At 45.2% G+C, this 26204-nt stretch overlaps 1 protein-coding gene across 3 annotated transcripts in view; it reads right to left on the reverse strand.

Annotated features, from left to right (window-relative positions):
* LOC138573535 (lysine-specific demethylase 4B-like) overlaps nt 1–26204 on the reverse strand; it is a 2173569-nt gene that overhangs the window by 2116850 nt on the left and 30515 nt on the right. For all 3 annotated transcript variants that reach the window (XM_069649346.1, XM_069649347.1, XM_069649348.1), the window contains exons 2-5: nt 22385–22558; nt 20921–21096; nt 19213–19327; nt 17821–18014 (exon numbers count right to left, since the gene is read on the reverse strand). In XM_069649346.1, coding sequence (XP_069505447.1) covers nt 17821–18014; nt 19213–19327; nt 20921–21096; nt 22385–22528 — 629 coding nt within the window. In that variant the 5' untranslated portion in view covers nt 22529–22558. The remainder of the gene's footprint in view (nt 1–17820; nt 18015–19212; nt 19328–20920; nt 21097–22384; nt 22559–26204) is intronic.

Below are 26204 nucleotides of genomic sequence, written 5' to 3' on the forward strand. Positions count from 1 at the left end.
TTCTAAATCCCTGGCAGGTGGAAAGCCAGGATCTGAATCTTGTGCTGCATGGCCCTGCGCCAGATGGTTTGAGCTTCCTGGGATAGGATCTGCGAGTGTCCCTCTTTGCTTGCACAGGTAGAACATGGTAGTTATGTTGTCGGCGAGGACCCTTACCACAGAGCCCTTCTTGAGGGGGAGAAAGGATTTGAGCGCCCATTGTACCACCCTCAGCTCTAGGCAGTTGCTATGGAGAGAGGTCTTCATGGGTATCCACAGGCCTTTGACTTGGAACTGGTCCAGATGAGCACTCCATCCTATTTGTGAGGTGTCGGTTACAATAGTGTAAAGGAAGACCGGTTCTATGAGGGGCATACCCAGTTTGATGTTGAAGGGGTGAATTCACCACTGTAAAGTGTCTGCCAGAGGCCGGGAGAGGACTACTCTGACCAGAAGTCTTGGATCTGGGACCATCTGGATGTGAGAAATTCTTGTGCTGGGTGCTTATAAAAAGGTGACCGCTTGAAATGAGAGGGATGGAAGATGACAGGATGCCAAGGAGAGACATAAGAGCGGACTGTGACAGATTGTCTGGTCTAAGAGCCTGCTAGGGCCAAGAGCTTCTCTCTATCCTCTCTTCCAAGGGTTGTCTGGAATTGTGCTCTCAGGAAGACAAAATTCTTTGAGCGAGTCAGACAGGATTTTCTGTAGTTGATGGCAAAGCCTAGACGTTGTAGAAGGAGCATTGTGCTGTTGAGACTCAGTGTTTGGTAAATTGTTCCCGGACCAGTCGTCCAAGTACGGGTAAACTTGGTGGCCCTTTCTCCAGAGGAAAGTTGCGGGAGCCAGACACTTGGTGAAAGTTCTGGGAGCGGATTTTAGGCCAAAGGGGAGAACCCGAAACTGGAAATGGCTGCTGCCCACTGTGAACCTGAGGAATTTGCAGTGCATTGGGTGAATTGGTATGTGAAAGTAAGTGTCCCAGAGGTCTAGAGACACTAAAATCTCTTCGGGCTGCACGGCTCCTATAACTTCTTGCAACATCCTGAATTTCTGCTTTCTTATGTTCTTGTTGAGCACCTGGAGGTCTAGAATAGGGTGCCACTTTCCGTTTGGTATCTTGACCACGAAAAACCTGGCCTTTCCTCTTGCCGAGGGGGGGCGGGGGGCCCTCTCAATTGCCCTTTAACATGAGGCTAACCTCTCGACGTAAGATGTGAAGGTGAGATTGAGATGTCTTTACTGGAGGAATGGGGAATTGTGGACGTTTGAACTCCAATAAGTGGCCGTATTGGATAGCATCTAGTACCCATCTGTGTGTGGATACTGAAAGCCACAAGCTGAGGTGGAATGCCACCTTCCTTCTTATTTGACAGTCCCTGTGGCAGTCATTTGTTGCATTGGGCTGTTTGAAAGGAATGCCTGTAGCCTTGGGAATAGTATGTGGATCTGTTGTACCCCTTGTGGTCTCGAGAACCCGGTAATCTTGCGTTCCCCGAGACGCCACAAAAAGGGTGAAAAGATCTTCTGCCCATAAGGAACCTTGCTTTATCCGAATCCGCCTTCAAAGCTTCGATCATTTCACCGAAAAGATTCTCACCCTCACAAGGCATGTCCACAACCTTGTGCTGTACTTCCTGGCGGAAATCCATGCAGCGAAGCCAAGCTGGTCGCCCGAGAACCACCATAGACGGTGCCACATCTTGCGGTCATACCTTGCAACAACGGCCAAAGAGTTGGCAGCTTTCATGGTAGTCGCTACTAGAAAGGACTTTCTTCCCAAAGGCGTCCAACTTGCGGTTATTATCCGGTGGATTGGCACACTTGTGTTGGGTGTGAGCTTTTCAGCTAGCAGCCGCGGACACAAACTGGTGTTGGTTGCAATGTTAAACACTTTGAAGTGGATTCAGGAGCTTTGAATTTTCTTTCTCCAAGCGCCCTTTGACTGCTGGCTCCCATCGTACTGACCACCTCCTGCCATACATGTGTCAGGATTCCTCATTTTCCTCACCATACTGTCAGGGGTCCATGCTACAGTGTGCGTTTCAAGCTTTCCTTCTGGAGGTGTAGAAGGGGAGGTCTGTCCAAGGTATAGGCTGGTTGAATTGGGCTTTTCCTTAATGTTCTTTCCTCAGGAAACCTTTGTTTCCCCAGGCCAAGATGGAGGCTCAGTTCTACAGCATTGAATGGCCAATGCTGGCAGTGATGCAGTTTGGAATTATTTGTTGGCTTCTAAACTGCCTTTCATTTTAGTTTTATTCAGAGCAGGTCATAGCCTTTTTAACTCCTGTAAATAAAGTGTTAAAACTCTTTATAGAAGTTAGTAATCTTATTCAATGTTAAGTAAATTTATGCATACCAAAGAAAATGTGAGAGAAGGTGCTAGTAACAGTTTTCACCGCAAGCAGTTCCCAGGAAGAAGAGGAGATCAGTCTGCTGAGACCGAAGACAAGACAAAGATAAGTGCAGTTTGATTACTATTCACAAGTTGTCATTTGGCCAGATCTCAAGAAAGAAAAGTTATTTGATACCGTTGAACGTTGGCAAGTAAAGAACTGAGCGCAGGGTAACGCTATGGCTTGTACATTGAAAGTTAAACGGTCACTTTAGCACTGCGTAGGAAACCACGAGCAGGAACTGTAATTGAATGGAAATCTGAGCGTGTAATTAATACTAACAGTGGCATACGGTCAGTCTGCGCCACGAGAGACGAACCAAAACAAGTTAAATGTTCTAACAGCTAACCTTTAGAAACGGCGTATTGTGTTTTCATCCGGAATCAGAGTGTGAAAGTTTCCTGTTGGTGTCATGTTACCCCCGGGCATCCGGATCAAGCCCATCAGCCCCGGGAGCAGGCATCCAGATATTTACAAAAACCCCAGCAGCCCCAGCCAGGGGCTGTCTGGGTTCAGTCCTGGCACCGTAGGCACCAGGCTCATAATAAAAATCAGTCCTGGCGCCATAGGCGCCAGGCTCAGACATTACTTACCTCATGCAGACCATGCTGCAAATAAATCCAAGCCAACGTGAGGCCTGGATGGGACTATTTTACTACAGGGACTATTTTTTACTCGGGTGTGGTCCTGGGGAACTTCTTTCCTGGGACTACTTTGGAGGCTATTTAAACCACACCCGAACAGCAGCACATGCTTCGTGTTATTCTGCATCCAGCAGCGTGACTCTCACCATGCCTGCAGCCAGCATCCAGTCTTCTGCCACGCCCCCGTGCCTGCAGCCAGCATCCAGTCTTCTGCCACGCCCACCTCGAATCCGGAGGTCCTAGAATAAAGAGGAAGAAAAAGGACAAGGTTACAAAACAAACTTATTTCAAATTCCTCACCTGATTCCGGATCCATTTCATCTCCCGACCTGGAAAGTACATCAGTCCTGCACGCGTCGCTTCGCCAGCTCCAGCACAGCGCCATACTCACCAGTTCTCACAGCATCTTTCGATCCGGCACTGTCTCCATCATTTCTTCGCCGTACTCCGGCACCTAGGGACACAAGAACAAGGTGAGCCAAGGGAATCAACAAATACCTCTTACCACCATAGACTTACCTGATTTACCACCAGCGGTATTATTCTCCATATCCTCATATGCCGCATCTGTAAAGAGGGAGAAAAACAACACGTTAACGCATGCAATAGTTACCGGACAGCGTTGGGTAACACATACTCTTACCTGAAAGCCAGCAGCAGCTACGAGACCTTCTCACTAACTCAGTTGCAACTTAAGGAAGGAAGGGGACAAGAGTGAACATCGGGCACATTGAACTCTTTGAACTTGATACTTACCAATCCCGCCTGGGACTTCAGAGTAGGGATGTAACGGTATTACGGTATACCATTAAAGATACCGTGAACCACTTAATTGAACAATAATAACCGTCACATTGTTTATACCGGTATACCGTTAAGTGTGCTTTTCAATCTGATTTGGAAAGGCTGCAGTAAGCAAGTGCTGTGCAGTCTTGGTCTTGCACTGTTGGATGTACTGTCTGCCAAGTAGTTTCAATTGGAGCATTTTTTAATGCTATTCCATAAACCACACGTGCCTAACACAAAATCAATATGTCAGCAATAGGAAGAGTAAATACAGTGCCAAGAAGCAAAAGGGTTTACTTTGGGGTTTATATATTTATAATGGATATTGTTTTCTAAACATATGAGAATGGGGGGGGGGGATTTCCCTGGTTCTATCATTGAATTTACATATAAGTCACACTGCAAAATTTAATCATCTCTGTGGGTATTCCCTGCTGCCATACCAAAGGGTAACATGTCTGATTACTGAACACCTTTTGGCCCTCAAGTGAACTAAAGGCTGTAACTTAAAGAGTGTGCGTGTGCATGTGTGTGTGCGCACAAGCGTATACTACCATCGGAATCCATTGATCTGTGGCATGCAGGTTATCAAGATGCCAACATGTTCATCTTCACCAGTAGCCAGTGGGGGAGCTAAAAGCCTAAATGACCACTTAAGAGAAGCTATTCAGTTTGCTTTGCCAGTCGCAGCAAGGCTCCTCCCTCCCCCGCTCCTATTCTCCACACGTGTGTGTTTGGTGGAAGCAAGGGGTGGCATTTCGGTGGAAAGTATGTTGAAAAGCCCAATTCTGGGTGGCTGGTTTTGTTTGTGATGATAAATCTGACAATTTATGACCTTTTAGAAAATATTTGTTAAGAGTAGTTAACTCCACCTGCTGTACCGCGATAACCATGATATACCGTCATTTCGCAAGAAGGTTATTGTACCGTCATAAAACTAATACCGCGACACCCCTACTTCAGAGTCAATGCTTACCAGAACTCTCCCAACGCCTTCAAACCAGTGAAGTAACTGGTATCTACGCGCCCCTGCAAGACACGCAGGATGGAGAGCTCATCTTTTACAAACATAAGGTGAGGTTACTAAGGGAATATTGGAGGTGATTAGTGGGGGAGAGCGAGAACAGTTGGGAGGCCATCACTAAAACCCACAGGTGGCTAATCCATGTCTCCACTTGCAGGAAAATACTTCTTCGGGTCCAGCAGACAAGACTAGGCGGGCCAGTCCAGACAGTCATCTCTGCACTACGCATCACGTTGATGGAGACCGCAGCTGTCCGGGTCCGATCGACACCCCTGTGGGGTCCAGGTGAGCGTAACAGTTGGGCGTGCATTAGAGGACGGGACTGTTATGTAGGGAAGTAACACAGGCAGAGACAGTAATGTTGTTCAAGTCCTTTATTCACTACGCTAGTAACGACCCCCGGCAGGAGGCTGCACAACTGTCCTCTTGAACTCCTTCCCTCACTCCCCTGGAACATAGAACCTTTGAGTAATGCAGGATCGATGTTCCACAGTAACTAACAGTGATGGAATGCTGGTCAACCTAATGCAATGTTAAAGCACGCAACATTCAACCCATACTGAACATTTTATGAAGTGATACCTTTCATGACAGTACCTACCCTAACACCTCCTCCCCTTAAACAAACAATAACTAATGTGGCAAATGACATTTCTTATGTTAGGGTAGAATAATAAAATGGCAGTATCCTAACCCGCCTTGAACACACTTTTGAAGTTGTATCGATTTCAGGCAACTATAAATATACAATTTGCAAGATGCTAAATTGAACCCACCACTTATAGGTGTGCTGTGTATTTAACCACCAGGATGTCCACAACCTTAAGTCCACACATATTCCTTGCATCATACACTCTTGTTGGTCGATTTGGAGAGCCACTCTCTCTTTATTCAAAATGCCACCTCCCTTGACTAATACCGAAGAGCCTAAATCCTTCACCACTTGTTTAGGCACAGAAAACAGTGAGGCTCCTTTGCGTACCTTGGTGGGAAGTTTGATTTTAATCCAATCACCCTCTTCAATTTTAAGTTCTCTACAGCAGTTCTTTTGATCATATCGCTCTTTGGATCTGACACCTGATTCAAGCATTTCCCTTCTCACTGTTTCAAGATCCACTCCAACCATTTTTGATTTGCCCATCCAACCCGGGCACAAATGAGAATTGGGCTTTCTACCTCTCAACATCTCAAACGGGGTTAAACCCGTGACACTGAGGGGTTATCCCATACTGGAACGTCCGTTCCATCACTGCCCTCACCCAATCCCCACCAGTAGCTACCGCGATTCGAATAGCTTCCATAAGAGTCCTGTTGAAGCGTTCTACACACCCATTACTTTGGAGATGATATAAGGAAGTGTTGACTTGTTCTATCCCATGCCTATCCAAGAAATCTCTGAACTCCTGAGACACTAATTGGGAACCATTGTCAGACAAACACCTCCTAGGAAACCCTTCTCTCCAGAATAACTGTTCCAGGAATTTCATAATGCTACTGCTGGAAATGTCTTTAAGTACACATTTCTGGCCATTTTGATAATAAATCCATAACCACCAATAAGTAGCTATCTCTGGCACCTCCAATGTTAAATGGACCTAAAAGATCCAAAGCAATTTCATCCCATGGGACACGGGGACATTCCCTGATTATCATGGGGACCTTCTGCACACTTAATCCTTTGTTTCCTTCCACACACTCCGAACACCCTTTAACCTGTTCCTCGATATCTTTGTCAATACCAGGCCACCAGAATTCAGATCTCACTAATCCTTTGGTTCTAGCCAGGCCTAGATGTCCAAACATGGGCCAGATCTATTGTATGTGTTCTCATTCCACATGGAACAACCATCTGATGTTCTCTATGCAGATAGTTATCGTGAGTCCATAAGTCCTCCTTCACTCTAGAAAATCCACCCATGTCACCATTGTAATTCTTTATCTTGCCTTCCCTCACCAGTGTCAGTATCCTTTGGTAAACCACATCTTCACTACAAGCAATGTCCCAATCATCCTCCTTCAAAGTCTCATGTACTCGAAATATCTCTGCAGTCTCCTCTGGGACTAACTGGCCCTCACTGGTATGACCTTCTCGGTGAACCGACCTTGACAGGGCATCTGCAACCACACTGACCTTGCCACTTATATGGAGCATGGTAAATTGTAAGCCTTGTAGAGTGACCCACTTCATAATGCGCCTTGATGCACCTTCCAAACCACATTTGGTAAAGGTACCAACTAATGGTTTATGATCAGTGCAGATCGTAAACTCCCTGCCCCACAAAAACCTTTTAAACTTTTCAACTCCTCAAACACAGGCAAGAGCTTTTTCAACAGAATATATACTTTCAGGCCCCTTCAACGACCTGGAAGCAAATGCCACAGTATGCAAACCAAGTGAGTCTTCCTGCATGAAGACAGCCCCAACACCATAATCACTAGCATCAACAAAAAGCAATGTGCGTTTCCCTTCTTCAAATGTTTTCAGAATGGGTGCATGGACAATGGATTCCTTTATCATCTCAAACTCCTTCCTGCAATAATCACTACATTTAAAAACCACCCCTTGCGAGTGAGCATTCTTATATGCCTTGACATGTCTGATAGGCCCTTAATAAATTTGCCATAAAATTCAACTAAACCCAAAAATGATAAAACATCTGCCTTTGACTTTGGCTCTTCCATCCTTCTTATGGCTTCAATAGCTTCCTCTTTGGGTTTGACACCTTCACCCGTAATCTCATGGCCTAGGTAAACTACCTTGTTGGCTTTCAATGTACACTTTTCTAAAGCAACAGTGAGACCAGCCTCATTCAAAATGTGTAACACTCTTTTCAGCCATCGATCATGTTCCATCTCATCACTGCCACACACCAGTACATCATCCTGCTAGCACATCACTCCTTTTTCTTCCCCAAGTAATCTGTGCATAATGTTCTGAAACACACTTGCCGCCGAAACTAAACCAAACGGCATGCGCACACATCTAAACAGACCAATGGGTGTGATGAATGCCCTGAGGTCTCTAGAACCAGGGTGTAACTCAATCTGGTGATAGGCAGATTTTAAGTCTAAAATAGAGAATACATTGGAGCCAGACACACCTACCAGTAAATCATCTATTCTGGGTAATGGAAACCTGTCTGCCACCACCATACTATTTAGATGTCTTAGGTCAATGCATAGTCTCAACGATCCATTGGTTTTCCTGACCACCACAATGGGGCTAACCCACTCAGAGGCGTCCATTTTCTCAATGACTCCTTCACTTTCCATTCTGTTTAATTCTTCCTCTACACCTTCTTTAAGAGCTAGAGGAATGGTACGCAATTTTGCAATTTTCGGCACTGCCCCCCTTTTCAACCGGATTTTATGGACAAACCCTTTCAAGCATCCCAATTTGTTGGAACCCTTTTTCGTTTGTACATCTGTGATATTCTCACCCCTCACAGACAAAACTTGCTCAGGATGACTCGCTTCAAGTCTGATTTTCAACTCAGCCTGGTCACTCCATGAAAGCAACTCTCCCCCTTTATTGGTAACATATATGGTACCTGTGGATTTCCTATCTTTAAACTGCAGTTCGGCATTAAAACACCCTATAATTTCTATGGGTATATCACCATATGCATTCGCTCTGACACAGTTCTCCCACAGGGTACAACAATTGAACTTCTCCTTCCACACTTGCACACTTATCAGTGTATAATCCGCCCCACTATCCATGAGCACCGATATGGGTATTCCTCGAATTAGCACAATAGCATAAGGCTTTTTCTTTTTCACTTTCCCCCCCCATCAATGGCATTCACAGTAAACACAACTTCCCTACCAATCTCACTATAAGATTCATGCTCATTGTTTGTACTGACATCAAACACCTGACCTGAACTAGAATTAAAATTTTTACAACATCTGGCAATATGACCTCTCATGCCACAATCATTGCATATAATATGTATTGCGAAACAATCCTTGTCAGATGCAAAATGTGATAAGCTCCCACATCTGTAACACCTCCTAGCTGGGGGACCTCTAGGTGATCCAGCTTCTCTAAAACCCTTGAAGGAATTGGATTCCCTAGTCAATCCTCTGTTGTCTTTTGAAGGTACCCATTGACTATTCCAGCCCCTGCCAGCTGATGGCTTGCTCTCCTGTCGATCCTCGAACCTTTTACCAGGCTGCATAGAGCATCTTGGAGTTCCTGAACTCATTCTCTGGGCAACTTTTGAGACTTTCTGGATTGCATCTTCACACTCCTCTATTTTGGGTTTCTCAATGCTTGTCCGATTGTCTGCTTGGAGCACCTTTATGCACTTGTCAGTATGTTCCACCATCTTTGCAATCTCGATTGCTCTATCCAAAGTGGGATCCCTCTCCTTCCACAATTCTTTCCTGATGTTGTCATTGTTACATTTGATCATCAATTGATCCCGTAGGTGCTCATCCTGGCAGTGGGTAAACCTACACTTAACTGCCAGCCCCCTCAAAGCCGTAATAAAATCTTCGATACTCTCTCCATTCTTCTGACACCTGGTGGCAAATTTGTACCTCTCCAGAATAATATTTTCCTCAACCCTATAATATTTGTCTAGTTTTGCTAAAACTTCTCATATGGACCTGCATCCGGCATGTCTATGGGCTCTGGCAGTTTTCTCAAAACCTCCTGCCCTGCCGTCCCTAAACAATGGAACAGCAGCGCCTCTTTGCGCTCATTGGAATAATTGGTACCAAAGACAGCCAGCGCATATTTGTGGAAGTCTTCCTTCCAGTCCACCCAGCGCACTCTGGGCTCACCAGGGACTGGCAAAAAGAACACTGGTGCAGGCACATTTGCCATGTTCCCATGAAAACACCTACTCCCAGCATCCGAAGCAAGCAACAGTTGTCCAGTGTGGAGCGGGTAAAGTACGTGAGAATCAGCGTACTGCTGCGTAGCGCCGAAATACGGAAGTCACAAGAAAACAAAAATGGCCGCCACGTCGTTGGGTCCGCTTTTCCAATGCATGCTGGCGTACTAGTGTTGATATCCGCAGAGGCCGCGTCACCGGGTTCTACCTTCCAAGGCTGGGACAACCCGCGGCGGCTACAAGCAACACTGGCAGCTGTGACATTGTCTCTCCTCACCAGGTACTCGCGAGCTGGCGGTACTTTCAAACAATAACAATCGTGTCATGCAAAACGCAGGCCTTCAGGCCAGCAGACAAAATGCACACATGAGGGATAGCCTGGGGTCGGCAACTACCTTTATTCCTCTGTGCAGGTCCAGGTCGGGTGTCCGCTCGCAGCGCTACCGCTGTGACAATGCGAGCAGCTGGCCTCTAATTCGGGTCTCCAGCGAGCTCCAGTCGCTGCGGTGGCCTTCCACACCAGGGAAACCGCATGAATGTGCCGGGGGTCGTCTGGCAGGTTCGATCCTCTTCCTCGTCGCCAACTGTTATGTAGGGAAGTAACACAGGCAGAGACAGTAATGTCGTTCAAGTCCTTTATTCACTACGCTGATAACGACCCCTGGCAGGAGGCTGCACAACTGTCCTCTTTAACTCCTTCCCTCACTCCCCTGGAACATAGAACCTTTGAGTAATGCAGGATCTATGTTCCACAGTAACTAACAGTGATGGAATGCTGGTCAACCTAATGCAATGTTAAAGCACACAACATTCAACCCATACTGAACATTTTATGAAGTGATACCTTTCATGACAGTACCTACCCTAACAGGGACCTGATAACATTGCCCGCGCGTCTCGCTTTTTTTGTTCGTTGCAGTTTGATAGAAAGAAATCTGAAGTATTTTGACTAAACACATACTGCCGGCAGAACAGCGAAAGACAATATTATCTTCATTTGAAGTTCTCGTCCGCACAGCAGACAGCAAGTAGAGTTCTGCTGAATCAGAAGTGCAAGGCAGTGCAATGTTAAAAGTTGCAAATATGTTTGGAGAAAAACGTGTAAATGAACTGGAGGCAATAGTTCCATTTCTTCATTTTTTCAAAACAAAAACACGTAATTATCTTCAAGGCAAGAAGCAGCAGAAACAACAACCAGTGAATAATCCAGTAGTATATGTTTCTACATGAAAAGAGAAAGATTCAGCAAGTCTTCTGCCAGAGACAATTCACAAGCCTATCAGCCTTAAAGCATAGGCAGCAGGTATTGGAGGGGAGCTTTGGGTTCAAAATAGTTATTGGAGCTAAGGTAGCAGTACACTAGAGAGTGAGTAACTTGTGTGCGATTTAAGAGTCCTATCAAGAAGTGATCAGGAGACTAGGACAGTAGACGATTCTGCATTTGTTATTTCTCTAGGCATATCTTTAGTTCCCATTCCATTAGCGCGTCCAGAATGATTTGGCGGAGATCTAAGGAAATACAAGTCATTCATTATGCAATGTGAATTGCACTTTATGTGTAGACCAGAGTCTTTGCCCACTGGAACCTCCAAGGTTGCATTCTTGATTTCTTATCCAATGGGAGAAGAGGCTGCATGGTCGGTTCCTTTGGTGGAGAAGGGAGCTGCCGAGTTACATAGTTGGATGGATTTTAAAACTAAATTTGGTAAGATGTTTGACAGGGGGACGTCATGGGGAGTTACTAGAATTAAGTCAAGGAAATCGAGAGTTAGTGGTTTAGATTACTCAGTTCAGGACATTTGTTTTGGAGAGTGGATGGCCTGAGGAAAAGAGCTTCAATTTGTTATAGGATGCCACGAGAAGATCTAAAGGATGCATTAGCAACAATAGCAAAGCGACCCACCTGAAGTGAAGACTTGATTTCTTTAGTCATCCAACTGGATGTTAGATTAGGCAAGAGGTCAGAAAAACAAAACACTGAGGGTAGGGTTTTGAGTATGAGTGAGTGAACAAGAATAAATCAGGCTGTGAGAGAGTTAAGGGGTCAAGTGCGGGAAGGAAAATCTGTGATAATACTGTGGCGACAATTTTATAGGGAGATGCCCATGCACACCGAAGAGATTCCCGCCAATTGCTAGAAGAGGACAACTTGTGGCTCATACTATTCAGACAGAGGTACCACATATCACCCCAATGTATCCTTGATCTGGGAAGGTAAGCTTAGGTGTGGAGGTTCGTGTGTGATCGACTCAGGAGCTACTGGGAATTTTATGGATATTGGCAGGTAAACGGGGAGTGTCTGTAGTTAAGAAGGGGGTTTAAGAGCAGGTACGGGCGGTAGATTGCACGCACACACACACACACACACACACACACATTACCTCGGGGTTGATTACACAAATAACTGGTCAGTTGGGAAAGAGGATTGGAGAGGGATATAGTGAAGACATGGTCTTTGAACTCATAGATGCACCCCAGTTACATATTATACTTGGAATGTCATGGCTTACTTTACACAATCCCATGATAAATTGGGTCATAATATTGTAGAGCGCAATGCACAGTGCAGGGTGAGGAGGGAGATCAGGAAGGAATTTTTGAGGCTCAAGGGGGTCGTTTGGCTGCAGGGGTAGTGAAAGGGCACATCATGAGAGCCTTAGCAGGGGTTTTGCCTGTTAGTGATCTGGAATTTCAGGATGTGTTCAGCAAACCGGAAGATTAAAAGAGTTACCTCTGCATCGCCCATACGACCTGACAATATGATCTAGTATTGGGATTGAAAAAACAGCCTCTCCTTTTCCCCCATGTGATCGAACAAGAAAGTCATTTTCTTCCTCTGGAGTAAGGCCGAATTCCTGGCAGGCCTTAGCCATCATGCCATGGAATGCGCCTATGTCATCTGGGGAGATGGCTGGGCCGGACTACTCTGTGCATCCTGGTCTGAGTCTGTATCCCAAAGTGTCCGCCCTCCTTGGAGAAGGAGACACTGGAAAGGGTGTCCTCTGGGGCAAGGTCCTGGTCCGAGTCATCAAGCTCTCCTTCCTGCTCCCTCCATCAAGGACTAAATGCTCTAGGGGATTGGAGGTGGGGGGGGGCCGGGGGGGTGGGGGGGGGGGGGGAGGTTTAGCTGGTGATTGCACTTCTGGGGCGAGCGCCCTGGTTTCGTAAGGTATCAGAAGTAGCCTTCTGGTGAGGAGTAATCTGCGGGCTTTGCAACAGTGGGACTGATGGAGCCTGAGGCATTGGAAGCCTAGCATCTAGTTGCCGTAAGTGAGATTGGAAAGTGGAGTGTACGTGCATAGACCATAATGAATGGGGATTTATGAGCGGCTATTGTGGTGGGACAACCACCTCCCTCCCTGTCCATTGATGTGGATGGTAAGGAGGGCGTTTGAGTCGTCTGCTGCAGGCCCAAGACAGATGGATCTGGAAAATGCAGTTATAACCCTCCTTCGGGATCGTACTCAAAAACTGCCTGCTCGTCTTAAGGAGCTGCCTCAAAATCAGATGTAATTTCATGTTGAAGGATGTCCTCTGGTAGTATGGTCGGAGATCTTTCTAAAAAGGGGTTGTTCCATAGGCGCAGTTGTGTGCTTTGATCTGCCCTTGGGAGTCGGATCTTCTGTTTCCAATTCGGGCTGGGCCGGTTTTAGGCAAGATTGTATGCAGTACCCTTTGGGTGCACTACAACAACCGTGACCTCCTGGCAATAGGAACCCAACCTTTGGTATAAGCTTGTACTACACAGGTTGGTCGCGTGTTGAGCAGCCAGGCTTATCTCAAGAGGGGTCAATGTGAGCTGTAGGGGAGTTGCACAAAGATTCAAACAAAGGCAAATTTAAGGAAGGACCTTTCCACAAAGAAATGGCAAAAAAAGAAGACCGGGGCCAATTTGACAAAGATGGCACCCTTGGGTGCTTTACTTCAGCTGCAACCGCAGCCCGCGGTAAATGCACACCACGGTAGTTAAAAGTAAACCACTGCCACTCATCGAGGAAAGGGTAATATAAAAATGTTGCATGAGAAGCTAGACAAAGGGGATACTAAGTAACCCCTCCAGCACCCTATTGTAAGATAGTGTGTGCTGGGTCTAGAAAGTTACAAACGTAAGTAAAGTCCATTTCACTTGACTGCTCTTGGAAACAGTAGTTTATCCAAGAGAAGGTATTTAAACCTGGGGGAAATCTGAAAGACATCCCTGTGTCATTGCACTAGAGGTGCAGTGTGACAAGATGATGCCTATGGAGTTTGTCAGACTCCACAACCAAAATCACATAAAATAAAGGGTCTCCCCCCCCTACAGATTAAAAATTCAAATCCTCAAAATCCAGCAAAGTTGCTGGGGGTCTCCAAGGAAGAGAGGAATTAGCAAATGTCTGAGAATTCTCCCTAACAGACCAAGAACGGACAAGCACAGTAAAAAAAAAAAAAAGCAAAGAAAGAAACTACCATTCTAGCAGAATGTTGACCCTTCTATGCATTACCGCCGCTGGTGTGACAGCCTGCAAGTAAAAACAAAAAACCCAATTAAGCTGTCCACTGCCACCAGCCACAATAGTAAGCATGTCACCAACAGAAATGTTATAGGAACAGTGAAAAAGGGGATAGCAGTATCTCCCCAGGACTCCACATAAGGTGGGGTGGTGCTGGACTCTAGATGAAATGTAAAACGGGATGAAAATCCCCCTCTACCCTTGAGAACATGTGTTCTGCAAGGCAAGTCAAGAGAAAATAAAGGGACGCACAAGGGGCATCCCAGCAACACGGAAAAAGAATCCACCAGTCCAGCTAAAGATTCGGTTGGTGCTGCAGGGTCTCACAGTGGAGTGCGATTTAGCAAAGAAATTAAAATACCAAAACGCATCTTGCGACATTTCCGCAGGAATCCCCGCTTGTCCTGGTAAGACACAAACGGGCTCCCCAGCCCAACCCTAATTCTCCCACTACAAGTGGTCCTCTTTAGACTCAAGACTTCTACCCAGATATGAACCACCCATTATCCTCATTCAAATATTCAGATCACTTTTGTTTGCCTTCCTTCATGATTACCGTAAATAAATTCAACTTTTCATTTCTGAAATGCCTCGGCCATGGAAGATGTACACTTTTCTGAATTGTGGGACCGCCTTGTCAGTAGAATGATTTCAAAATTACTGCTCAGTTTTACCCCAAAACAACAAAAAGGCACATCTACATCACTTAGTCCCAAACTGGTTTCTCATTTGATTCAAGTCTGTCCAGTGTTCAATGGGAAACCTTTTTCACCATGGGAAAATAAATGTGGTTAGGCCTAATGCTGCTTTGTTTTCCAACTAGGGGCAGTTGCATATGTCCAAGGAGGCTCCCATCACGAGCAGTAGAGGTTTTGTCTGCGGCCAGCTCATGCAGACAGCTTCTAATCTAGGATGCAGAACAGGGTAGCTTCACAACATGGGTGCAATAGCCCTTCATCCATTTGCACCATTCCCAGTAAAATCAGGGGAGGACAGGCCTTTGTTTTTTTTATCCACCAGGAAATAAAACTATGTATGCCAGGGGGAATGAGTCTATAACCCAGAATTTCCATAGAGTGAAATGCATCAAATCTGAGTGACAACAATCAGTGCATTATTCAGAGGGCCTTCAAGTTACACAAAATAAATGTTAAACCGCGATACAGTAGGCAGACCAGAGGCGAGGCAAGCCGCCCGCTGGTAACCGAAGCTGCCGGCATGCAACAGACCCACCAGAAAGGTACAGAAAAGCCAGGAGAACCGCTGAAGCCCTTAGGAGACCCATGAACAGCCAGAACGTGAAAGCCAGGACCCTACAGATACAAGGGGGGCTAATCAGAGGGCTGGGGAAACCCAGACACCACAAGGGGCTAGAAGCAGAAAGGCAATATTCGCTGGGACAGAGTAACCAAGTAAAGGGGATCTGGAACCCATAGAAGGAAGGCAAATCCCCACCAGTAACAAAGCAGGATACGAACTGTGCATATAAAAAAGTGACAAAGACCTTGACAGGAGAGTAAACCAAAGCGGTGAAAAAAGGGAAATCATGCCAAGGGAACGTATAATCAAGAGAAGAGGGTCTGCGACCCACATAAGTGGAGCATCCCCGATCAGTAAGAGTGGGTAACATGAACTTTGTATACAGAAGCAATATTCATAGACCTTGGCAGGAGAGTAAACCAAGGCACTGGGTGGAAGTGAATCCAGAGAAAGAGTTGCGTACAAGTGCCCATCTTGGCAGGAGATCACGCGAGAAGGGGGCTGGGGGGTTCTGAGAATAGGGTTTGGAACCCTCAACCATGCTTGAATGGTGTCCAGACCATTCTTCATTGTTGCAGGACCTAGGAGTCAGGTAAGAAAGGCTAATCTCAACTGTTAAAGACACAGATACGAAGTTGGATTAAACTGGAAAGACTCTGGGGAAAGGGAAACAACCCTTTTGAGTCTTGTGGAGCCTTTGTTTTGCTACGCCGTTTTGGAACTGCAAAGCAGGGCTGCAGGTAGACAACCAAGAGACAATTCCCTTTTCACCTTATGTTTAGTTTAGCTTGTAAGGGACAGGTTAGGATTTGGACACAGGACAGCAAACATTACTTTGGACATACTAACAGTTTCATTTCTTAGATGGATTACAAAAAAAACCCCACAAACACTTTGCCAAGAAACATGCCACCTTTTTCTGTCTCTTACTCCTAGACCCTCACATTTAAGGGGTCGCAATTGAGGGAAGCGGGGGGCTATTAGTCTTGTAGCCTAGAAGAGCCTGGTTAGTGGGATATCAGCAGCTACCAGGAGCTAAATTTGGCACCCCAGGCCAACTGATGCCCAACAGACCTTTGAGAATGTAACATGATGACACATATATACAACATTTAAAGCATAAGGAACTATAAATAAAAAGACAGAATGATATGTTTGCAGCCATTGCCGAAGATCAGATTTGGAAATGGGAGTATTTTACTCCCCATTTTTTAAAATGGGACTATAAATGTTAATCCAATTCCCAATGAGATTATTTTTAAAAAAAGGTAATAAAAATATGTTTTACTTGAAACAGTTTTTAATATGAATTTCTTCGCACCGTGTAATTCCTGCACATTAAAAGTTTGCTTCTTCCAGTCAGGCAGTTAAAGTAGTCGTTTTTCTGTGGTACTACGTACCAAACATATCCATGGAGATGTGAGGGTAAAATCAGGGATGTAAAATTCTACATGGCCTTTCCCTATTATTTTGGGGGGGCTGGTATTTTTACTACCCGTTTTTATTTTTGGGGTGTATTGGTCAATTCTTAGGGAGTAAGAGTTGGCAATACACCCCTTATCTGAAGGGCTGTTTGCATGTTCTGTGGACATTAAATGTGGAATGCTATGTACTAGCTCCTAGTTCCTAAGTGGTAGCTCCTGGTCACTGGTTAATGCTGGATACCCAGGAGCTGCTTTCAGCTCATGCTTACCCAATCCTAATTTCGAAACCTGTAGTTGCTTGGCAGCTGTAAGAATTTACCCAAGACATCCAAACGCACGAACCTGAACATTCGGCTTTCTTTCTGAATTCCCCTTCAGTGATAACAAAGTGAAGCCACGTGTTTGACTTTGGATTCCATCTGAACATTGGGACCTACAGTTATTGCTGGGTACCTGACAGAATCGAAATCAGTTTAGCACTCACCAATTCAGAAACTTGTCCTGCTCTTCCATGGATATCAATAAAGGACTAAATCGCGTTCACCCTAGAGTACCCTGACGTACAATCTGTCAAACATAACATAAGGTACCGATCCACCTTTGACTTTTGGGTTGACCATCACTCTGGTTAACCTGCAATGCAGACAGTTTGCACGCCCTCTGCTCCCACTTCAGAAATGAAAAGATCACAACAGCAAAGCTTGCAGATTCACCACTCAGTATCCACACAAGGGCAGCGTAAATGTGGTAGAAGCAAGATTGTTGGGTGACAAAGGTGCTTGTAAGGGTAAGGGTGAGGATAGGTAGGAGTACAGCTTGGAATGCATAATGTTTAAGCATAGTGGGGGTACAAGTCATTTTTCGACATTTACAGGGAATGGTGTGGTTGAACTCAAGAAGATCCGGTAAGAGGCAGGCTTTATTGGAAAGTATTCTAGCTCAGAGAATGGCCAGGCCCGACACTCACCAGGATTTGGGTTCCCCAAAATGAAGGTAGTTTATGCTGTAAAGATCCATATCTTCAGTGTGCCAGGCAAAGGTTGTCTTCCACATGCCAAAGTAGAGGTAGGGAGTATTTACACCCTCAATGATAATTTCACACTCGTGCTCCACCATGTCCAACAATGTGTTCAGGCTGCCAATGTTCCACTGATCAATACCCTAAAGGCAAACAGAATTGATAAGGGAGCCAAAGGATACATGCTACGCAAGACAAACAAATCCATGACAAGCACCAGAGTCAACCAAGGATCCCAAAACAGCAAAGCCCCTACAAATGGAAGGAAAGTTAGTGGCAGTAAGTAATGCTTTCTGATCACTACGTACAATGTATCTATCCACTGCCCATAGCCAATAAGCCACACACTGTGCCTTTTTCAAAATGTTTTCCTTCTAGTGGTCAAACGCTGCAAGCTACCAACTAGGCATAAAGGTGAATGACAATCATTTAACATGTAAAACAGTGAATGAATGTTTAAGATCTTTGCGATTTTAAATACTTCAATGCTGAGGATAGATGCTCATGTCCGAGTTATTACTGTCAGGAGCTCCTGCCCTAGCACCGGGTTCCTTCCAGAGATTCAAAATAAGTGATCCAAAAATTAACAGAATCCAACAGATGCAGGTATTAAAGTGTCTAACGAGCATAATGCAAAAAAAAACTCAGCATTTCTGAAGGAAGAATAAGAATAACAAAATAAGTTTGCAGCCATCCAATATCCTTCACCAACACTGCATTCTCTTCAGACATAATGCATTCACTGGCACCGTCAGGCACCTTTTCCTACACGATTATGAATGATTTAATTAATAATCACTGCCTAAATGAAGCTAATTTTTCTACCAAGTCCCTCGTCGGGTGACTCTCCAGTTGGGTGCACTACAACTTCACCTCCGCTAGATGTAGCGGAGGCACGGTACCACCAAATTATTCCTCACAGATATTCCTATAAGTGAATTAAGTTGTACGAAGAAAGTACAGTTTGACAGTCAACTAGTACATTCAAGCTGTATCCAGCTGTCCTGCAAATTCCTAATTTTTAAAAAAGCCCCCAATTTTCACATGCTAATTGTAAAAAGGCAAGTGGAAGCTCGGGTGAACACAAACAGTCCACCGGTACACATTATCAAAGACAACAAAAGGGTAACATCCTCAGTCTCACAGAACAAGCAGCACCAATAAGCCTTCTTTTCCGTTTGTTTTGAAATCCTCATACTGCTCAATAAAATGTTCCATTAATGAGCTTGTGGAGTGCAGGCAGCGACATGCAAACCAGTAATCCCAAATATTTTACAGATTTTGAAGGAAACAAGAAGGAGTGATGGGTGTTTGAGCTGCAAATGTAGAATTCTCACTTACTTTATCATATAGCGAGCCACTAATGTCCGCTCCATAAATAGGAGACACAAAAGTCAGATTCTTCCAGTATTTACGTTCCAGGTCATCAAAGTCTTGATGGCGTGGAGTACAGTACCTGAAAAATGCACAAAAATTTAAAAAAAAAAAGGACTTCAATAGCTTGCAGTAACACTAATATGCAATACTTCATAATGGCTACATCAAATCACCAAAACCTGTACCATAGCCTTTTACTTTAAGGTCGTGGAAAATAAATTAGCCACGAGATCAACATTCTATTGTAACATGAATCTTGTAACTGGAAATGATAACACTAGAATACAATGTGTTGTCTGCATAGTAGAGTGTTTCTTTGGGCCACAAATACATTGTCCGTGTGGCGTTTAGTATAAACTTTTGGTCACAGAAACAAATCAAAACATGTGCTGTACTGAACATTGCATTGCGAATGAAATATAAAAAAACATTGCCAGAACGTTATGTAAAAGATATCAATGTGGGAAGGACCAGAAAAAAAATCTGGCACAATCCTTTCTTGGAATAAATCGGAACATTAATTGGTTAAACTTTTGAAAGATCTAAAGTAGTATGGAATTGGTTTGGAACCGGTGAGGTGAACGGGACGCCGAATGTTGGGTGAAGGCCAAAGCCTTATGAATCCTAGTTGCATGCAGGGACAGACCGAGTACACACTAGGGTGAAAGAGGAGCTTGTATAGCAACAAGCTCTAATAAGGAGTCATTTCATGTGGCTCACCAGTTAGGAGCCTGCCTGCGAGAAGATTTCAGCTGTAAAACAGAATGCGACAATGCACATAAATTACAGGGCAGGACGAGGACATTAGGTTGACACCACTTCTTCCTCCTAATCAGGTTGGTATTTTTCGCCACATGTACCACACACCCAGTGCTGGCCTTGCCAGCAGCAGCACCCCGGGCGGTTTAAGAAAAATTTGGCATCCCCCTCTTTGAGTCCCTGATCAATGCGAGAGGAGATGGGCGACGCCAATTATTTTCTTTTTTAAACTCTCCGCTCCGGAGCCGGGTGTAGATCACTGGAATAGGGTGCTCATGCATTAGCAGGAGTGCTCCATTCGAATGAAAACCACCTTGCTCCGTTGAAACCCAGGAGCCCTTGAAAAACTCCCCCGACACGGCGTAGCGGGGGGGCTAGTCGCAACTTGGGGATTTACGGCACCCTGGGCGGTCGTCCCGACAGACCCTGCCCAAAGGCCGGCCCTGCACACACCACACCCATTGTAAAGAGCAACAATACAGGGTAAGGAAAGCCATCTAAAAAGACTGCAAGGCCCACGCTTTGCTATTCAACAGGAATGGTTCTTACAGAAATTAGCTGTGAGCAATACTTTGAAAAAGGTCCTTTTCACCATTTAGGTTTTTGGAGGTACACCACTGCCCATGGACAGTTAAAATATTGCCTTTCAATCAGCTTTTTTGTGTGAACAGCAAAGACCCTGCAGTGTCGACAATCATGCTTGTTCTGTCAAAGTTTAGGGGCAGAGCCCTTAAATGAAACTATTAATCCTTTGGCATAGTTGGGTAACCTGGCGATATTTGCTCATTGTTTCACTTCAGGTACAATAGTCAAACCTCTGAAAAATATCATTACATTAAAAAAAACCTCAATATTTCCCTTCCACACGCACTTCACTGCTGCTGAGAACACAACTTATCATTCATATACTCACTTCTCACTGTTTGCTAAACGTCTGTATTCTCCAACAGTCATCTGCTTCTTCTGTATATTGTACTGAGTGAAGAGTCCAGACTGGCCAGTGACCACCTGCTGAATGGGTGCCGGAATCACCATATCATCAATATCATCGTAGGTCTTCCTAGGCCGCCATTCCTTGGGAGGAATAACCTGCAAGGGAAATAATAAATAGCGTATACCACTGGCAAGACCTAAGTCACGGTTACCGAGGCAAAGCAAACAAATGCATGGTACCAACCAAAAATAAAATGCAAGTGTGAGACTGGTTGCTGTCTAGTCTTTAAAATATGAATTTCAGCAAATTAATCAATGCCCTTTGAAATAGCGTCCTTCCACGGCATGAGTTTGTGGAACTTGACCTCACTGAGGGAAGGTGATGGCCATAATTAACAGCCATTAGCAATCTTGGGAGAATGTCCTGACATGGGCATACTGGGTTCTTCTAGCTTCACTAGTCAGAACCAGTCTTTAATAGGCCTCACGAACAGAGGCACAGGAAGCTTCAGCAGTGTCAAATAAAACAAAATAAAAAACGGAGAAGGCACAAATCTTGAAAACTGAATCACTTGGATGAAATAAAAATGAAGCATCCGAAGTGCAGTCAACCCAAAAACCAACCTTCCGAGGACCACAATCCTGCAATATCACTATAACCTGCCCCATCAACTGTTGCATCTAGTCCACGATCTTTGAATCTCAACCCCGTAAGTTTGTGATTTGGTGGTGGGGAAACATCCTACATTTACTGTACCCTAAAACACTAAATACACCATACATTAAAAACAAGTCACACCACTTCCGCCCTCCCCCACAACTCAAATTATTGCTTTTATAGATCTCATTTGCCTATGTATTTTGATTATTTTAAATTACTGAGTCACCAGTACTCCATATTAAACACTGGTTAAAAAAAAAAAAAAAAAGACACCCAGGCAAACCGCATTCATTACCTGCTGCCAAACCAGGAGGCAGAAGTATCAAGTCCTAACTTGGCGATTGGTCAAAGTCAATGAAACACTACTACATCAGAGTGGCACTTATGCATGAAGAATAATGCCAAACCGAGAACGAAAGGCATATAGGATCACAGGGCAGAATGATGGAAGAGTACTTTACTGAGGGTCATGCAAGCTGGAAAGGGGGTACAGATTCCCAACAGCACTACTGCAACATAACGGTACTCAGTAAGTAAAATAACAGGGTGCTCTTACTCACAGATTATGTGCCTGATAAGGCCTCAAGTAGAACCCTGCCCCACCCCCATTTTTTCAGCAACACTGGAGTGAAATAGTGTAGTGTACATTATGGGAAAAGTGGTGAAGAGAGCCAAGGTGCACGTCTGGCAGGCAGAGAGGAACGAACCTTGGCGAGGACCGTGCCCTGCCTATGACAATCTTAGGGAGCCCAGCCCATTGCACAGGCTCTCCATCATACCAACCTTGGCAAGTCCAGCCCGGTGTGCTCCCTGAGACTCGATGTATGCTATATACTTCCCAAAATCCTGGAACTCCTCCATGGTGGGACGAAACGTCATTATCTTGCAGCTAGGGTTCAGCGGACAGGGGTTTTCCGACCCCATCATTGCACCTGAATGGCGGCAAAACCCAGACCACTGGAAATAAAAATGCAAGTTTAGTGTGCGCCAAGCTCAGAAAGAAATCACATACACTGGAGACAATCTGAATGAAGGTGGCTAGAAGCCGTCAGATTCACAGTCCAAAATCAAGGACAAGCTGAGCAGACTGCACATCAAAACTTCTCCAAAAAAAGGTCAGCACAGTACAAATTTGAGGCCAATATTCCTAACAAAGATGGACATTATAATCTACTTCGAGTGAAGAGCGCATGGAATCGCTCATTGGAAAATGCATGTATTACGTGGTTGTATGCAAACAGCCAAACTAGCTCAGAAAGTAGCACATTGCCAGACCCACCTTCCACCGGACAATTAACAAGCAGGTTGCTTTACTCACAGCATTTCTTCATTGCTGTTCTAGCAACAGCGAATCAGAAGCGCGAGTGGCTGGAGTTCCATGTATGTTTTTAAAATCGGCATGGAATCCGGCAACCAACATTCTTTGAGCACTGTAACTCATCGAGTCACTGAAAAAATATTATGGGTAAGGTAGTAAAAAAAAGTTAAAAGCAGGAGATATCGAAAAAGCATTTTAAAACGGAGGGCAGCCTTCATCTCGTTTTTTTTAAGCTGGACATGCAAGTTATGGACGTCTTAAACAGAGTATAGGGCACACATTAGAATGTCAGAATACTGAACCCTGCATAAAGATTTCTCGGCCGATCTAGTAGGCCACAGGTATTCAGAGAACACAAAAACTGAAATATCATTCAATAGCTTATGCATCATAAGCAGGGGCAGTCAAAAGGCATGCCATTGGATTTTGTAAAATTCCAGTGTGATATGAGAAATTCAAAATCCAATGGCTAGCAACATCACATGTAATGTAAAGTGGCCCGTATAAAGACACTCAAGCCATTTAAGTAGCTTCTTTGAATACTTGTTTCTAAGGGGCGGAGAGGAAAATAGAGTGAAGAACCTGTGTTTTGAAGGACCTTGTGACTAGGGGACTTGTGGTATGGGCAAACGGGGGTATGTGCATACAGAAGGTATCCTGCTTGGTTTGCTACTCAAGGCCTGGCCTGAGAGGGAGGATGAGCAGATGGTTGCTGGAGGACTGGGAGTGAAAAGCTTGTGGGAGTGGTTGCGAGTTTGGATGGTGTTCGTGCTTGCAGGGGCAGAGGGTAATCTCAAAAGGTTCACCTGCAATGTGTTCGTGGCTAGGCCGTTCTATGAAAGGAGCATAATAGGCACAACATGGCCTCCTCCAATCATTCATAACATGGCCCTCTGCAGATTCCATTTTCAACACCCTTGCATCCCTCCTGCCACGTCACCACTCGCCCCCCCCACTGTCCATCGCCGTGTCCACCTCCATGCCCCACTTTCATTCCTGTACGCCCCCTAGTCTCACCGACCACTGCTCCCCCATAGCTGTAATCCTCATACCCGCCTTCCGCCCCCCCCTCCCGACCAACCGACATCCATCCATCCAGACCGACCGACCTCCGACCGTCCGTCCGTCTGACTGACGGACGGACGGACTGTCTTCCACCTTGTAGTCTCCCTCCCACTCTCTACACTGTGTACATTTCAGAGGTTGAAGCTGAGGGGCGAGGAGCTGACTCAAGATTCCCCCTCATTAGCCAAGTAAAGGCTCCAGGAAGAATGGACATTTTGCTCATGGCTCCAGGAAGACCTACATGTATATTAAAACCACTGGTGCCAATTTCACCTCAGGTTTGTTGGCAGACAGATTCTCAAATCTCACTAAATTACTCTGGTGCGGGCACACTTCTGTGGTGATGGAGTGTGCTATTCTTGCAAAGAAAGGGATGCCAGACGATGGGGCTGGGGCAAGAGTGTCTGATTAACCCCAGCGTTTCCAATCGGCCTCAAACCGACACTCAGGCCAAAAAGGACTAACTGCAAGCAATCCCCAACATAGCACTGGTTTGGGTCATATCCATTACTTGGGTTTCTAAATGTTGCACCACATATATCCATTTATGAAGCATGCTAAACCCAGAAGCATCAAGGGGCCGTCACAACCAGTTATACCTACTTCAGAGGACGAAATTGGGCAGTAAAGCAGTTGGGAGCAGTACAAATCAAAAGGTGGGGTGAGGATTCTGCAGCAAGAAGCTGCTTCATCCCTTGGCCCAAAGGAGGAGGGCGGGAACAACAGTATTGGAAGAGTGCACTCCCAATTTTTTTTTTTTTTTTTTTTTTTTTTTTTAAAGTATCACATCAACCACATACCCACACAGCTAAATACTACAATAGCTATCAAACAATTACAGTAACCAAGTACCTGCAGCTGGCTTCCTTAATATTTTAAACAAAAAGACGTCATGTCAGCCAGTGTGTGAGATTTCTGCTTACATTGGAAGCCATAAATGCAAGTAGCCAAGTTTGTCAAGAAGTATTTATTTTTTTACAAAGGGTTATACATTTAATGTGGTACTACAACATTTCCCCAAGGAAACGTCCAGGACTGCTCCAATGAATTAGAGCTTCTGGGAAGGTGTCACCTGGGCTTCTTGAAGTTGATGGAGAAGCCCAGTTTGTGGAGAGTGGCGGGTGCTGTGGCGATGTTCCAGAGCATGTTTTGGATAACAGGCTCTGAACAGCCAGTCGTGTAGGTAGGGAAAGATGTGAATCCCACCTCTCCTTAGATATTCTGCCGCCACCACCGCCATCAACTTGATAAAGACCCTTTGGCAGAGGTCAGCCAGAAAGTCAGTACTCGAAACGGATAATGAAAACTGGCAATGGCAAACCTCTGTGCTTGGGATGTATAGGTACATGAAAGTAAGCATCCTAAAATGCCTGTAGACTCTGCGAAAGTGACCATCTTGAATCTGTCTGTTCTGAGAACTTGTTCAAGTGTCTCAGATCCAAGAAAAACTGAGGACTGCGACTCACCACAGGCCTCAGTTTTTCTTGGTAACCAGAAATTAGGTGAACCAACCTTGGTATTGTTGCGTCACAGGTAGCCTTTCCACTGCACCTTTCTACAGAGAAATAATCTATAGAAGGAATTGCTCGCGTGGGGAGAATCTGGAGGTCCTTTAGAAATGGGAGACCGGTCCCTTGAGCCACCGTCTGGAGGACCTATGCATCTTGAGTAATGTAATGCATTTCTTGCAGATGCTGGGCCATTGCACCTCCCACCGGAGTCCTTGGGGCAGTGGCAGGGGGCAGTGGCAGAGGGCAGTGAAGAGGTGGGTGCTTGGGCAGTTTTTCTTCCACAATACCTAGAGCGCGCGTGAATCTTCCTTGGCTCTCTGGGCGAATGGTCGTTTTCCTCTTTGGCCAAAAGGAGTAATATCTAAAAGGAACGTCCTCTACAGGCTCGCTGTTGTGGCTAATTGACAACTGCACCCAACGATTTTGCAGCAGCTTTAGAGGCTTACAGCTGTTCTAAGCGGTCATCTACCTTTGGGCCAAAGAGATTGTACCCATCAAAGGGTATGTCCAGTAGCCTTGATTGGACGTCTGTGGCGAATCCAGACTTACGTAACCATGCAAAAAAACTCGCCACACTAGAGGCCATACACCGGCCGATGCCATCAGATGCACCCAAGCTCGACTGTACCGAAAAGGCCTCGTTGCCATTATTGATGAGATTGTAGAACCCTTCTCATCTCACCTTCAGGGAGATTGTCTGTGGCCTGTG

Source organism: Ambystoma mexicanum, chromosome 1p (assembly GCF_040938575.1).
Source record: "Ambystoma mexicanum isolate Mex_15411 chromosome 1p, UKY_AmexF1_1, whole genome shotgun sequence".
Classification (NCBI taxonomy): Eukaryota; Metazoa; Chordata; class Amphibia; order Caudata; family Ambystomatidae; genus Ambystoma; species Ambystoma mexicanum.